This window comes from Drosophila hydei, unplaced genomic scaffold (genome assembly GCF_003285905.1).
Source record: "Drosophila hydei strain 15085-1641.00,03,60 unplaced genomic scaffold, DhydRS2 tig00008139-arrow-pilon, whole genome shotgun sequence".
NCBI lineage: Eukaryota > Metazoa > Arthropoda > Insecta > Diptera > Drosophilidae > Drosophila > Drosophila hydei.
In genome coordinates this window covers 2,836,855-2,853,041 of record NW_022045847.1, presented here as the reverse complement: position 1 = coordinate 2,853,041, position 16,187 = coordinate 2,836,855, and the positions used below count along the sequence as shown (strand labels likewise).

Genomic DNA, 16,187 nt, shown 5'->3' with positions numbered 1-16,187 from the left:
ACATTATTTAAAGTCGACTTGCGCATGCGTTAGCAAACGATAAGTACGCACAGACCAGTGTAGAATCAAAGTATGCATGTATTTGTTTACTGGATTTTGTTCTAGTATACAACATGTATTGTATACGTCTTAGTGATAAACGTGTTTTCTTATTTGTTTAATAAATAAATATAAAAATGTAGTTCGTGATTCTAAAAACAAATATATTTGGAAGAAAATTGCGCCACACACAGATACAGATACAAATTAACTTACAATTGAGGTGAAGAGACGAATTAGTGTATAATAAATATCGTTATATGGCAAAAGAAAATCTAAGAATTTTTTGGTATTACATACTTGTGTAAATTCTAATAATATAAATACATAAAAGATAGATAAGAAAACTTACTTTTATTATAAATATTCCCACACGTTTCATTCTGTTGGGTTAAATTTATGTATGAGCACTTAGATATTTATATATATAAATTTTAATAGTGTACGAAAGAATTTCATTAACTTTTTATTCAAGAATAATTGTTAACGACTTTAAGTATACCTACACACTTGTCTGTGTACATATACATATGTATGTAATGATAAAAGAATTTTAAATATGTGTAGATAAATTGTGCACAAAATTGTGAGCACATACATATGTATTGATTAAATAAATTCTACGAATTTGTACAAAAAGTATATTGACGAGATAATATTTAAATTAAAAACATAGTTGCTTATATAGTTCTCAACCAAGTTTATGAATTAATAATAATAATTAAAAAATATCAGATTAAAAATTAAAAGTAAAAGAAAGAAAATTGCATAGTAATCTTTAATGCGTAGACATACTTACAATGACTTACACAAGTATTTTAGAAGTGCTTTAAATAATTTTATTTTTGAACTAAATACATTAAAGTTGGTGTTGTTTTCTTTTGTTTTATGTTGATGCCGAAGTATTCCCGTAAGAATTTATATTAGCATATTGCAGATGAAATTCACAAAATATATTACTTATCTAAAATGTATGGAATATGCAAAAGTAAGCACGACCGAATGTCGATTATATATTGGTATTTTTGGGTGTTGCAGTTTACAAATTTATAAAAACAACTAGAGCACAGCTCTAGTCTGGTGCCCACAGATTTAATTTCGCCATAAAAGTAAGTAAGAAAGCTATAAACGGGGTGTCTGACTAGCAAATAAGTTGAATCCTGTCCGATCTGCGGGTTTACATATACTCTATAGATTGTATGTGGCATTAACTTATACATATTTTCACTACCAAAGCAAGGAAGAAACAAGTGAAAAAGCTCTAGTCGGGGTGCCCGACTAAGAGATTTCCTGAACCCAGTCCTATATGCGTTCTTTAATATTTTCAATAGTTTGTATCAAGTATAAAAAAAACACAAAACAGACATTACGACTCAAAGATTTGAACCAATGTTGCCTTCGCCACGCGCATCACCTCTACCAACATCGCTACTTCATAATTATAATATAAAACAATTATAATATAAAACAATTAAGAAAGCTCTAGTCAGTCCTTAGTCCTCTTTGAGTTTTTTGATATTTTTCGTAGTTTGCAACGAGTATTCAAAAAAATAAAATAAAAATCGACAGTACGACACCAGGATTCGAACCCACTATTTTTACGCAACCCGCACCACATCTACCAACACCTTCACTTCATAATTTTAAAAAATAAAACCATAAATAATATTCCATCTCCACTGGTCTCGAATCCTGGGACTAGCTGCTTACGACCGCAGCCTGTACCATCGCAGCCACTGCACCACTTGCAAGAATAGCTGCAAATTTGAAGTTAAGTAGCAGCTAATAATTTAGCATAATTCATTCGCAATTTCGATTCTTCTAATAGGAAAGAATACACGCATTTGAATGTATGTGTGCACACGCATATTCTATTGGCTTGGTAGAGATGCAAATACCTTCACATAATGGCCCTAGTTCCAACTAAACTTAAATTTTCAGAATTTGGGGAAATTTGGATCCAGTATCCGAAATCCAACAAAAATCAAAATTGCATAAAATATATATAAAACTAAATACAACATTTGGAGGCTCTAGCTTTTAAGACGTCCGAGATATAATTTATTAACTGCATTTCAATCATGTTTTTATTAGATATCAATTAAATGCGAATAGTTATCGAACCTACACGGACCTACAAAAAATGTCAATGTCTTATAGATGCTGAGATCCACGCGTTCACACATACGAACAGACAGACAGACGGGCAGGGCTCAATCGACTCGGCTTGTCGTCCTGATCAAGAATATATATTCTTTATGGGGTCTGCCACGCGTATTTATGCCTGTTACATACATTTGCACAAAACCATTATACCCTGATTTCCCATTTTCAATGGGAAGAACAAAATAAACATTCCTTTTTTCGCTAACGAGCGCCTCTATCTACACTGCCAATTCAATGTTCGAACAAGGAGTTGCAAATTTGATCTTCAATAGCAGCTGATAACTCAAGCACAATCCAATCGGAATTTTGATTCTTGGAATAGAAAAGAATACACGCATTTGAATGTATGTGTACACATATGCTGCATTTCGATTATGTTTTTAAACGATAACAATAAAACGGGAATACTTATAGAATATTTGAAACATACATGGTATGCGCGTACTACACACGGCCCTCCAAAATCAATTCTCTAGCTCTTATAGATGCTGAGATCGACGCCTTCACACATACCGGAGAGAACAGAGAGCGTAGAGTAAGCATAATAATATTGTCCCCATTATAAGGCTAGAACAAGTTTACAAAAAGCAGATCCGTTACTTTTAATGGTAATTAACAGCTCTGTTGTGACATTACAGTTTCGATTTGCCCTCTGTTATCCCATTTGAAGCTTGGCGGGCACTTAAGCAGAGCTGCGCCATGTGCTCCAAATTTATAAAATTCTAATAGCAAGCACTACAAAAATGTTATATTCTTTATTACATTTTCTTAAAATTTAAAACAGTATAGAGGATAGTTTTGTAAGCTTTACGGCAACAACAATGATAAAATGTTAAAAAAGAAATGTTAATAGGCTAACTTACCTGAAATTTCGGCAGAAGTAACTCCTGTTTATGTTAATTTATCTAAATACAAGTTTGAAAGTCCCTCAATAAAACTGCTGCTCACACATACATTTTAATGAAATTAATCGCCTGCATTAATTAATAAATCAAAGACAGCGTATCATCGTTAGCTTAGATTCTAAAGATAAAGATCCTCCTGAAACAAATACCGAAATATTGGCAGATGCAATGCGCAATGGTGTAGGGAACAAATATTACTTTTACAATTACTTTTGGAAAAGAAATTTAAGCTTATTCCACACCAAAATAGAAACGGTTGAATGATTACGCGAGCAATATAAACAATCATAAATAATTGTATTAAATCAGTTGATTTAATTATAGAATATGACAAAATGGAGACGAATCAATATTATTGCCGAAGTGGAGCGCAGCAGAATTTGACTTCATCAACAGTTTCTCAACAGCCCTTGAATAAAATGTGCTACGAGGGCAATGTTGGTCAGGAGTATGTAGCATGTAGTTCGACTCATGTGGAATCGGGATTCAACGGAAGGGAGATACCTTCAAAAAATGGAAACAGTAAATCGCAAATAGGAAATCGCAGCATGGGTAGCCCATATGCATTTTCTAACTGCAATAGCAATAGCAATAGCAGTAGTCAGTGTAACAATAATTCGAATAATGCTGGAAATTACATAAATATAATGACTGTGCCATTGGGCACGTTGCAATACAATCGAAAGAAGTCAACAACTCAGGACTATCAGTAAGTGAACCTATTTGCTTTTGAATAAAGAAAATTGTATATTAGTTCGCGTCCTTGTTGATAGTTCACGCCTCTATTACAACACCGCAGATGTTAAGTGTCGTGAAGACTATTATGTGGGAAATAATATAAAATGTAGTAGTGAAACGCCGTCTCATCAGCCAATGCCACAGTTAACACAAAATCATCAACACGTTCAGCATCAATTGCAACACATCAATCAAAATTCTCACAGTCATCAGTTGCAGAATAACCAACAGACAACTGCAAGTAGCCCGAGTTCAGGGCTTGAAGCGATCGATGATACAGTTGATTGTGCTGTATATTCAAATGCCACTGGAAATGGACGCGTTGTAGCCGCTACTCAAACACATATGAATAATGCCAACGTGGCATCATGTGAGCAAATGAGTTCGCAAACACCAGTGTCTTTGGTTCCCGTCAATGTGCCTGTTCCGCCTTTAATGTATACCGTGCACCGTGTGGTAACAACAGCTCAAATTCAGACAGCTGTTGGAAGCACATTTGCTTCTACTGCGAGCGTGTCTAGCGTTGTTAGTAGTCGAAATGAGAATGACTGTATGGCATCAGCGCAAATGACATCAGCCATGTCGATGTCAGCTAACGATACTTGTCACACTGGTCTACATATTTCGGACCTCGGTGGCAATATTATAACTAATGGCAATTCGCTTGGACCATTGACTGGAGTGCGAAGTTCATCCGGTAAAATTGTATTTTAAAAAAACTAATAGAAACCTTAATCAATTTTTTTGTTTTTAGGAATTCTGACAAATTATTTACCAGCTCAGCAGAAATGCACCAACAGTGACGTTCCAAAAAATCCAACAATATCAAAACGAGTGGTTGGAAATTCTTCTGCCTATACAAGTGCTGGAAAATCAAATGCGGTAGTCAGCCGGACTCTACAAAATGTACGTTGTTCAGTTAATACTTAAGATAAACTATAGAATAATTTATTAATGTACTAGGTCATTCCGACTTGTGTGTACTTAATGTCAAGAGTTGCTGTGCACATGGAGATTGAGGGCACGGACCAGTGTCCTTCTCAAGTAATGCTAGCAGCTGCACTAGGATGCGAAGAATTGGGAATTTCTAACAAGTTGCTAGCTCAAAGTATATTTGGATTATGGATGACAAGTAGTCTTCTGGAATTGCAATTGAAGGCACATCATTGTCCTTATATTGTTCGAGTAGCCTGGTCTGGTTTACTGGAAAAATATAGCAACGGCAATCCAATAGAACGAAAATATGATGAACCTATGATAGTTCTAAAGCGGAATGTGTTCTTTTCTAAGCGAGATGAAGAGAAAATCAAGTAAGTCAAGACATCTGTGTTAATAGATAAACCAACTTAAGTGGTAAAAATATCAGGGATCATCGGATAGTAGAACTTCTGTATGAAGAGGCGAAGCATTGCGTCTTAAACGGAAGATATATTATGGAGCCGGTGCATTCGTTAATGTTGGGTGGTATTCAAGCAAGAATTGAACTGGGACCATACAATCCCCACACACACACTGTGGGATTTTTTAGGTGAGATTCAAAATAAAATGTTATTTATCGCACTAAAAAAGTTTCACATATTTAGAGAAAACCAGTCAAGATTTCTACCAAAACATGTTGCTAAAAGTTCGAATTGGCTGTGGTTGCCAATAAGCCAGAAGAATTCAGCAGAAATTAAACTTTTGGAGCAATTCAAGCGAGTGCCACAGACAGCTACGACCAAGAAATTGATGCGGAAATATTTGGAATTTTGCTGGGCATTGCCATTTTATGGGTGAGTATTCAATTTCTATTGACTCTTGTTAAAATATAAATGTATATAATAAGAAATACCACAACTGGAGTTTTGAAAATAAAAGTCTTCATTTTTTTTTAATTTTTTTTATATATACCGTTATTTTGTTATATTCTTAGTATCCATTCATCTATGAACTTAAAAAAAGTTGTATTTTAATCAGACTACTAGATTATGTATTTTCACTTTTTATAAAAATCAGAATCAACGATGATTTACTATCGTATATATAAAGACTTTATTGATGCTGCGTCACACACATAACATTTTATTATTTTTATATCCTGATACCATTGAAATAGGGAAATCAAGGTCTAATGGATTTGCTATGCGTGAACGCGTCGCTCTCCGCATTTTTGTAGCACGCGCATATCAAGTTTGTTGCAAATAATTGACAACTACTCAAGTTTCATTGGTATCGATTAAGAACATTATCAAATTGCAGTTTTTAAAAATATATCTCGTACGGCTTAAGAGCTAAAGCCTCCCAATTTTGTATTTAGTTGTATGAATATTTTATATAAATTTGATATTTTTATATTTTGAATACTGTAAAGTTTATAAATTAAAGTTCAGTTGGAAATAGGGCCGATAAGTGAAGGGTTTTGCATTTCTATTAATCAAACAGAATATGTAGATAATATGCTTTAAATTTAATTAAGATCCGTTAAGAAAAACATAAGTTATTAAACAAAACGTTGGAGCAATTTGCATGTCAAGCAGCACCGAGTGAACGCATTTTTCCTATAGATTTGCACACATACATTAAAATGCGAAATTGTTGAGATTCGCAACGCATTACACAAGCTGTGAAGTGGGGGTGTTGGTTGGGTGTGTTCTAGGCTGGTGGCGAACCGAATTTGTTTTTTTTTTTGTCTTTTTTTTTTATTTTACTCGATACAAACGATTAAAAATATTGAACGCAGATAGGACTTGAGCTTTACTTGTTTTTTTTTTTTTTTTTTTTTTTTGAAATTATGAACGGGCGGTGTTGGTAGATTTAATGGTTTGGTGTCTTAATGTCGACTTTTTTTTTATTTTTTTTTTATTCTAGATAAGAGGTATGGAAAATAATGAAAAACACTGATATTACTGGGATTATGTATCTCCTAGTCGGGTACCCCGACTAGATTTTTTTAATTTTCTCATCGTATAGTTTTATATAGATTCTGTTAATATTTTTTTTAACACCTACATAGATTGCCGGGACAATTTGTGCTTAGAAAAATAAACTTAAGTTAGTTCAATATTGTATTGAATTCAGCGTGTTATAGGTGGTTGTAGGTCCGTTAATTTTTACCCATCCGAAAGGTATCACTAAGTAAGAACGATATAGTGTTTCCGATTATTAATTAGCTTAAAGATTATGACATTTCAAGGACCTTAAGTAATAAGTAAATCTATATATATATATATATATATTATATTGTAGTTTCCATGCTTTACGTCTGATCACAGAATAAGGTTTGAGAAAATTATCAAAATCTTATTAAAATATATTTTTCTTTTTTAAATTACAGTGCAGCATTCTTTCATGCACAAATAGAACAGCCAATGAGAGGAATTATGTCATTAGTTAACCATAAGGATATGGAAGTATTAATGGCAGTTAACGAAAGAGGAGTTTTTATTATAGACTGTTTTGAAAATGTAAGTATGTATTTACATATAGACTATGACCATAGAATGGATATATATATCCCTAGTTACGTATTTCTGTATATGTATGCATATATAAATTAAGTGTGTGAAATGTGGAAGTTGCGCCCTCTCTTGGTCCAGCGATGGTTACGTATTTATTGCCTTTTCTGGTTCTCTGGTTGCGGAGAAATGGAAGGTGACGAGGTGTGTTCCGTTTGTAATCATTTCTGGGACATCGTCTGTACTGACCCTTGATGTGTTTTTGTTGAAAATTATAATAGGCTTCAGGGGACTTGGCTGCGTGCAGAAGGAGGCCGTGACGCTAGCGTGCAGTGCTCGTGCATAGGTGTCTTGTGCTGTTAACTCACAAACGGATGAGAATTTTGTTGTTACGTACTCGTTAACTGCTTACTAGCTGTACTCGTTATCGTTACATTCGGCTATGGTGCCATCTTGTAGAGGCAGGGTGACATGTTGGTATCTTACCGTGAAGATAGGTACTTTGATACAAATAAAACTAAGATAGGCTATGAGTTAATCATCGGACTGTAGGACTTTAATTTACGTTGCTTGGCTTCAGTTAGGCTAACTATGGGGACTTCAAGATGAATAATAGTGGAATTTATTGCATCAGCCTTAGCTAATGTAATTGCGAGTATCAAGTTTGAACATTATATTTCTCACGAAAATTATTTCATATAAATGCGGTGTGTCAACTAACTATTGATTCAAGTGTCATTATGATCGTGTTTGTAACTAGAGTCAGCTTTCCCTCAACTTCGTCATGATATTCCATTAGAATCAATTCACCTTGTCTGGCCCAGAAGTCGCAGTGAGGTTTTGTCAGCGTAAGAGCGTAAGAGCAATTTAGCTGCTCTCTAATTCTGTTTCTAATGATTGGTTCCGCTTGGTAATGCGTCCATCAAAACGTTTGAATAGCTAGTACGCATCAACGACTGATTGCCTCCATCTCAACTGACCCACCACTAAATTTTGAGACTGATTTTATTATGTCCAATGGAATATTACAATTGATCTGTGTCTTATTTACTCGCTCACATGCAGCATTAAGCGGAGTTGGAAACCTTTTTTCTTGCTAATGCTTCGCTAACAGTGGGTACTATTAATGCTCGTATCTGTCTTGCGTCCGTGGTGAAGTTCGTTTGGTTCTGTACTTGGCTAAATTCGATTGGTTGTGTACCTGGCTAATATGAGATTCTATGTTTGGGACCTCGCTATTGTTGAAATCTGTGTCTCAATCCATCGCACTTGGTTTTTATATTATTTAATAAGTCTAACCAACTCATATTTTCATGTGCATAAAACGAATCCTTAGAATGAGAATGTTTTAACTGTATTTTTTCAAGGCAAAAACGAGTGAAACATGACTATTAACATTTATTAAATTGGCTTTATGTGTTTCATATGAGACACAATTCAATTAGTTGAACCGCATAAATACGATACACAACATAAATTTATTAAAGAACTTACTCTACTTTAACTCTAATTAATGTGGGAATCCTTGTATGTGTCGTCTCTTGGTCCAGCAATGGTTACGTAATTAGTTTTTAATTTATGGATACGTATTCTTGTGACGATTATGGTGGAGGGGTTTACTGAAATATAGTACAAAATTAAATTATAGCTATACCTAAAATCTGAACTCATTTTTGGAGCAAATTGGTCAAGATTAGTGCTGTGCAAAATTCTTATACAAAGCTATTTATGTGCAATTATTAAGTGTTAACTTATATATTAACTTATATATTATATTTGTTCAGTTGGCTTGTGGCACTAATCATACAACACAAAGATGGGATATCTAGAACAAGCTATTCAATTTTAGCATTACCTTACTTCGTACTTGCTGGGTCTCTTACCTGAAGGGTCGATTATCACGAATATGGGACCTGCGTAACATTGCGCATTCTTGGACTTTATATAAGGATCGACCATTTCAGTCGAGCGTTCGATGCGCACTGGTGTTGAGGTTAATGTTTTTGTTGCTCGAACCTAAAAGCAAATACGAAGTTGGGTGGACCCAATGCACAAATTTTATGCGTTGAACAAGCTTGTTCTAGATGGCCCATCTATGTGTTTTATGGTTAGTGGTTAGTGGCAATGTCCTAGTCGGATCCGTAGCGTTTTGTTGTACTAATATTATTTTCATTGCATATATACATAGACGCTTTTATTGGGACTTCGGTATGAAGAAATGTCATGGGACTATGCTAAGCCAAGTGCCAGTGAGGATTTGGAATGCCTTACATGTATCTTCTTGCAGGTTTGTATTTTAGAATTAAGCTTGTAATCAATCATACTCGATTAAAAGAAAATAATTGTTAATTATTTTTTTTAGTTTGACACTATTGAGAATGGAATGCAGATATCTAAGCTTGTGCAAGTCTTTTCAAAACAGGCTGCAATGATTGATGCTCTTATTTCTCATTTTACGGGTCAATTGCGAAAAAAGAAACAGGATGGAAGTTCTACTGAGCAATTTCATGACGGTAAGCTACGAGTGATGACACTGAAAAACATTACTTTTCTTATGAGTAGTAGAATGGTTTAAAATATTTAAAATGTTCAAATTTGTCACATCCTCACCAAATCGATTCTGGTTCTGTACAAATTTTAGTCTATTTTGGGCATTTTTTATTTGTAATATTTGTTAGATTACACTACCTTCGTAGAAAATTAGTAGAGATTTTCAAGTAAAAGTCATGTTTCAGAGACCCTTTAGTAAAAATGGAAAATGAAAGTTAACGAGCTATGTGCAGCCGGTTTGAATGCCTATAACTTTTTTTTTTATTTTTGTATAGCTTATTTTTGTATAATTGCAATATTCCAATTAATTAACTCAATTTATAATAATAAAAAATTTTATGTTTTTAGAGCCGAACCCTATTCAAAGCACAGGCAATGGAATATTATGCAATAAACTGTCTCGATTGACTTTAGCCAGCTTTGATGAAGAAGGCCGCTGTATTGGGCAAATGGGATCATTATCTATAAGCTATTAACCTTTAATATATTATTTATATAACTTAATTGATTAAACTTAAGTGAATTAAAACGTCTTATATATGTTTGAATATTAAATGTTTAAATATTTATGTATATATATTTTGTAGATACGTGTATATAGGTAAAACTTTTAAAATAACTAAGCTGAACGGTCAACCACATTTTATTTAATTTAATTTTAATGAATTTTGAAATATTACTTTTCCCATTCATTATACCATCAGACTAACATACTTTTTGTAAATATCTTACAATATTTTAAAAAACATTTTTAAATATAAAAATTGTGATTTGATTTGATTAAACGGTAGACTAGAAGTGATCACTGTTAATATATGTATGATTAATAAAAGTTTGTAATTATTAATATCTGTAAAAATTTATTTAATTAAATTTATAGTTCTAAAACAGTGGCTGTTGTTTTAATTTTAAATTTTCCAGTGACCAAAGACCCAAGACTCAAGAAGTGCACATATTCATAATCTTACAATTATATACATTAGTATTCATTCATATCAATCTATTTTTAATAAACACGACTGATCGAATAGATAATTGAAGATTGAAGTCGTGATTGCTGGATTAATATAGCCTGAATACATACATTACAAACGACACTTGCATAAGCGTGTACAGACGCCCTCTGTTCTTGTGCTGCAGTATGGCCTATGGGAACTTGATAGTTGAATATATTTACTTCTAAGTAAATTTTCTAACTACGATTCTTATACCCTGAATACAACTGGAAATGGGAATTTATGGTATGATGTGTTTGGTAAAATGTATGTAATAGGCAGTAGGAGGCTTGTCAGATAAAGTATATATATTCTTAATCATGTCTATGAACTAGGCATGTCCGTCTGTCCGTTTGTCCGATTAATAATTTGAGTTTATTTCTTAAGCATACTTTTAAAGCTGAAGAATGTATATTTACTGTGGGGGTTTCTGCAACAGATTACTCAGATTATATTTTATAGATTATATATATATTTTGAATTTTCAAAAATAATCCCTTCTCTTTCCATTAAAATTTGTAATTTTAATTCTTCTAATGCATGTGCAATGGAATGATGGTAAGTTTCTTATAATGCTTACACTACGACCGCCGCTTAATATAATTGGGCCGATGTAGTGAGATGTTAGAACGAATGAATGACTTAAATGTCTTTACAAAAATAAATTACTTTAAGCCAATCGACTGGCTGATGCAACTTATTTTCAAAAATTGTTCATTTACGTTGACTTGTCCTCGTTGTTTCATTATTACAATTAAAATAAAAAATATAAAAAATAGTCAAGTGCATTTATTCATTCATTCAATACTTTTTGAATAGCGTTAAGGACAAACTATTACATTTCTTATGATATAACATTTTAGCTGTAAGCAAATTAAAATACACTGTATGAGAGTCCAAAAAAGTAAGCGAACTGCATTTTGAATGTTATTTAATACATTTTTGATGGTTGAGGTTGGTAAAAATGCTTTATGCAACGTTAGTCAGGTCGTCACTCTGCCTTGTGTCGGACTACGTTACTGCTTATCTTCTAAAAAGCCGCCTCTTTCTCGGACTAACTGCCTCCTTGGAACTAGAAGTTATCGCCATTAACCTTCATGGAGCACTTGAATGAGCTGAAGCAGAGCTCTGTCATCCGTGCTGCTGCATCCAGTCACTTTTAATGCCGCAAAATATTTTCAGTAAAGTCACAGTATTTTTATAAGCATCTTAGCTGTTTTCTATTTGCTTTACTATAGTCTCTACTTTGACTTTGGTGCTGCTCCATAGTTCCTCAGCTTAGTCATGTCTATTTTGTAGCCAAGTCTCAAGAATCTTTGTTAAAATCTTTGCAAAAGTTTTATCAACTTATTTTCTTTACTACATGAGAAAGCAGTCGACAGTTATTTTCTCCCGTTCTTAGATGATAACATTTTTGTTGTGTAAGTTCTAGAGCTCTTGTTAGCCTTGACCTGCATTTTATGCATACCTTATTTTTTCTTACTAAATATCTACGAATTATTCGGATCTATGAGTTTAATCTGGTATTGCAACTACGCATATCGGCCAACTGGAGGTAGCATGGTTCCGTTGGTTACTACCACTAGCCCAGTTCAAGACTCTAGAGTTAGTCGAGGACATTCCCAAGTTCACAGCTCATGCGTTGCAATCAACTGCCACTATGCAAGCTGCTGTCAAACAATTGTGTAAGTAAACTGTATATTGTAAAGTTTTACAGTTTAACTTCAAATTTAATTACTTAATTACTGTTCAGCTCGTTTATTGTTGAGGGAGTGGCAAATCGGAAAACCATATCTTCGAAAGTTTTGGAGATGACAGCGTTTAGATCGTGAATGAGTATTCTACAGTCTGTAGCGCCCGACTGCAAATTCTAATTATAAGTTGGCTTTCTAGTTCGTTCTGTTGTTTTCGAGAACATTTACGTAGCTTAGACCTCCTTTAGGTTTTTTTGTTTCTTGCTTTTCTTTTTGGTTGTCTCAATTAATTTTACTATCCTTCTGAAGTTAATGCCTCCATTTTCTATTTATTTCCAAATTTATAATATGCGATAATATGCGATAATATGCTCACGTTTGATTACTTTGGAACGCAGTAGAGCTGCGGCTGCTTAAGTGCCCGCCAAACTTCATATGGCATAACAGAGTACAATATGAAGATGTAACGTCTCAACAGAGCTGTTACTTAACTTAAAAGGTACGGAGCTCTGTTGTTTGCCTTTAAGCTGGTCAACAGTTATATTTAGATTCTTTAAGCTAACAATATAAGTATTATAATATTTTGTTTACTCTAAATGGTTTTCTATGCAGCTATTTCACGTGTAATGCTTCAGTCGGTTTTATTTTCGTGTATAATTCCTTTAACTTTTTTTACCAAAGCTCTTTTTATTGGCAAAATTAAATGGTATTGAAAAGTATTATTTGTTTCCCACTAATCCACACCATCTTTACCACTTTCATTATATTCAATATCTGCCGACTAAAGATGATGTGCAGCACTGTTAGCTTCTGTCACGATCTATGTAACTTTTTGAGTCAGGTTATCTTTAAGTCTTAAGCCAATAAGCATATCACATCATGTTTATATGTTTTTGGGATATTTTTGACACTACAACAGTTGTAGAGTAGCTGTATTGATATTCCATCAACGTGTATAATGCTTATTTATTTAGATTGTCATAAATAGGCATTACAGTTCTACCCATTATATACTTAGTTTTGAATTTTAAGGAAAAATGTATAAAGGGTTACCTTTTGTTGTGCTTAAAGTAAACACATTATTCTAATTGCTTTCCGGAGGCTAACTTATGTGCCCGCTTAACTTTTGATGGCATAACAGAGCACAATCCAAAATTGTGACGTCACAACAGAACTGTTAGTTAACATTAAAACTGCTCTTACGTAACCTATTGAGTCTGCTAATCACATTTTTGATTTGTACTCTGTTATTTCATTTGAAGAGAACAGAGAGAGGGAGAGTTTGTCCTAATAATTGTGATTCAGTTTTAATGTTAATTAACAGCTCTATAGAAGAGAAAACATTTACATTGCCAAAGTAAGCAATGTAGTGCTTAGAACCTTATGTTAACTTTATGTTAAACGTACAGCCTCAAGATCGGGGTAACCAGGAAGGATCATGTTGTCACCTGCATTGTTGTAGATCTCAAAGCGGTATGCATAACCAAAAGAATCAGAGAATTTACTTGATACCCTATTTTTGTGGCTCAGACTCCTGTACTATAGTTTGTATATTTTCACTTTCAAAAAACGATAAAGTGTCTGCATACTCTAATGCAGTTGTCAGAGCTTCTACCACATTAAAGTCTCCGCCCTCGTCGTCACTTGATGGGCATGAGTCTTCCTCATCCGATGGGACTGACTTAAACAGTTCCAGCAACTATTCATTAGACAATTCGGATAATTTGAAACGAATACGCGCAGCCATTTCATTTCCTATTTTAATTTCTAGTAAAAAAAATTGAAAGCAGCTGTGAAATAGATGCTAGCAACAAAAGTTGGCGTCAAGCCCCAAAAGTGTATCAAGGCACTTAACACTATTTCGGTGCTAAAACGCATATCTTTTATGTAATTGCTGTTCTGCAATTTTATTTTAGTAGTAAATAAACAAAACTTTCACAAAAAAAATCATGGGACAAATTGGTTTCATACTTACTTACTTGTATAATCAAAACAAAAGACAACATGCGAATGGTCAATAAATAAAATAAAAATAAAAATAACCGTTGAAAGTTCATTACAAACTCCCAAAAAATATATTAGCAATATTAGCAATTAAGTTTACTCGCTATAGCTAATAATGTAAACAGTGTCTTCAGGCACTCTTAAGTGTTAGAGGGATACGTGTACTAATAAATATTGAAGTTAGAATGAGCCTATAATTTCTTTAACATAAAACCGAAAAAGATGTAAGACCTACCGGATTATCTTGCATTAATCTGATAATACGTTTATTTAATTGTTTTAATTCTGATCGTGGACTATGACGGACTAAAGCTGGTAAGGAAATTCGTTAGTATTCGCAAGTGCAAGGATGCCTGAAGCTATTCTCTTTATAATGGCTTCTGCAGGTCGTAAGGGCTCATTCAGTCAGTACATGACCAAATGTGCATCAGATTGACATTCAAACTCGTTGCAAAAAAGTGTTTCTGATGCACATCAGAGCTTTTATATCCTTGCCACAAATAATAATGAAAATGTTTATATGTTGGATGAGAATGCAATGTATTTGAGGGAGCAGAGAGAGCTAGTAAAATAATAAAATTGTGAATGGTGAGAGTAGATTAATCAACTCTTAAAGTTCGCACGCGGCAAATAATATAGATCTTTGTTGATCGTAAATGAATACTCATAATACTATGAAGCAGGTTGAACCGAACTCTAAAGTTCTTACTTGAGTGTGCATATCGCTCGACTGGTGTGGAATCGGTTAATTACATGATAATTATTAATTGTGATTAATTGATCATTAAAAACTTTTATTTTTTTAAATGATTTTGAAATTACATTCATATGCGTATTTCCAATATTTTTGAAGATTTTTGCAAATATATAAATAATCAATAGCAACCCTCACTTTTTTATACATTTAATTTGTTTTGCACGCAAAGTTTGAATGCCTGGTTTGCTTCGAGCTTGATACAATTTGCATAACAAAGCAAAATTAATGGCAGAACAATAAAGGTATGGGTATTGCCAGCCTGTAGTACCGATTCCTCACTGTTAGGAATTTTTAAAGCCGTTAACAGAGTAAATTGCATGTTGTGCTTGTTCACCCCCTTTGTGTTCTGACCGATGGTTCACAGCCGCAGTCGTCCTTAAGCCACACTGCGTTCGGTCAACATCGGTCAACTGAACTACTTCAGCAGCTACTATTGAACGCGAGTGACCGTCGCGTGGCACACTTCAAATTCAAGTATCTACAATTGTCAAATAGTTTATATTTTGTTATATTATTCCAACCCATGGCTTTTACTTTGATAAAAACTAAATTTGCCAGGCAGCCGCCTATTTTGACATTGCAATTTTGCGGAAATCCCTCTTCTAATTTTCCCAAACAAGCGACTCAAAAATTTCTTATAAAACTCTCAAAGTACAATATTTTAACATTGAAGGAAAATAAATTAGAAAAATTAAAAAAACCGTGCAACACAAGACTTTTTATAATAGAGGATGTTAGGCAACGTGCAAGGAATAAAATTTAAATAAAAATAAAATATCCAAGGGGTTGGGCCTTAGACCTACGACTATGGACCAGGGCTATTGGGAACCAGTTTTTTTTTTAAAATTTGTATTGGTGTTATTTTGTCTTTTCTCGACAAAAGGCTGTATCGTCTATTAAACCTT

General features: G+C 33.7%; 1 protein-coding gene across 4 annotated transcripts; it reads left to right on the top strand.

The window, feature by feature from the left end:
• Nucleotides 1-226: 226 nt before the first annotated feature.
• LOC111600805 (FERM domain-containing protein 8) lies at nt 227-10,347 on the top strand. 4 transcript variants are annotated; one of them, XM_023317095.2, is made up of 12 exons: nt 229-262; nt 977-1,148; nt 3,420-3,819; nt 3,884-4,545; nt 4,603-4,754; nt 4,812-5,158; nt 5,215-5,376; nt 5,432-5,620; nt 7,162-7,291; nt 9,471-9,569; nt 9,645-9,795; nt 10,181-10,347. In XM_023317095.2, exons 3-12 carry the CDS (start codon nt 3,446-3,448, stop codon nt 10,306-10,308), a joined length of 2,394 nt encoding a protein of 797 aa, XP_023172863.1. In that variant the 5' UTR covers nt 229-262; nt 977-1,148; nt 3,420-3,445; the 3' UTR covers nt 10,309-10,347. The 4 variants fall into 4 exon arrangements, with proteins under 4 accessions (XP_023172867.1, XP_023172863.1, XP_023172864.1 ...); XM_023317096.2 differs by having other exon boundaries at nt 244-262; nt 1,078-1,148; XM_023317099.2 differs by lacking the exon at nt 977-1,148 and having other exon boundaries at nt 227-262; nt 3,435-3,819.
• The last annotated feature ends 5,840 nt before the right edge of the window (nt 10,348-16,187 follow it).

Bases quoted from the DNA above. Each gene is read 5' to 3' on its own strand.
- LOC111600805 (XM_023317099.2), top strand. From the start codon at position 3,446: ATGGAGACGAATCAATATTATTGCCGAAGTGGAGCGCAGCAGAATTTG. The intron at 4,546-4,602 runs GTAAAATTGTAT...TTTTGTTTTTAG, and splicing joins TGGAGTGCGAAGTTCATCCG to GAATTCTGACAAATTATTTA. The intron at 7,292-9,470 runs GTAAGTATGTAT...ATATATACATAG, and splicing joins TTATAGACTGTTTTGAAAAT to ACGCTTTTATTGGGACTTCG.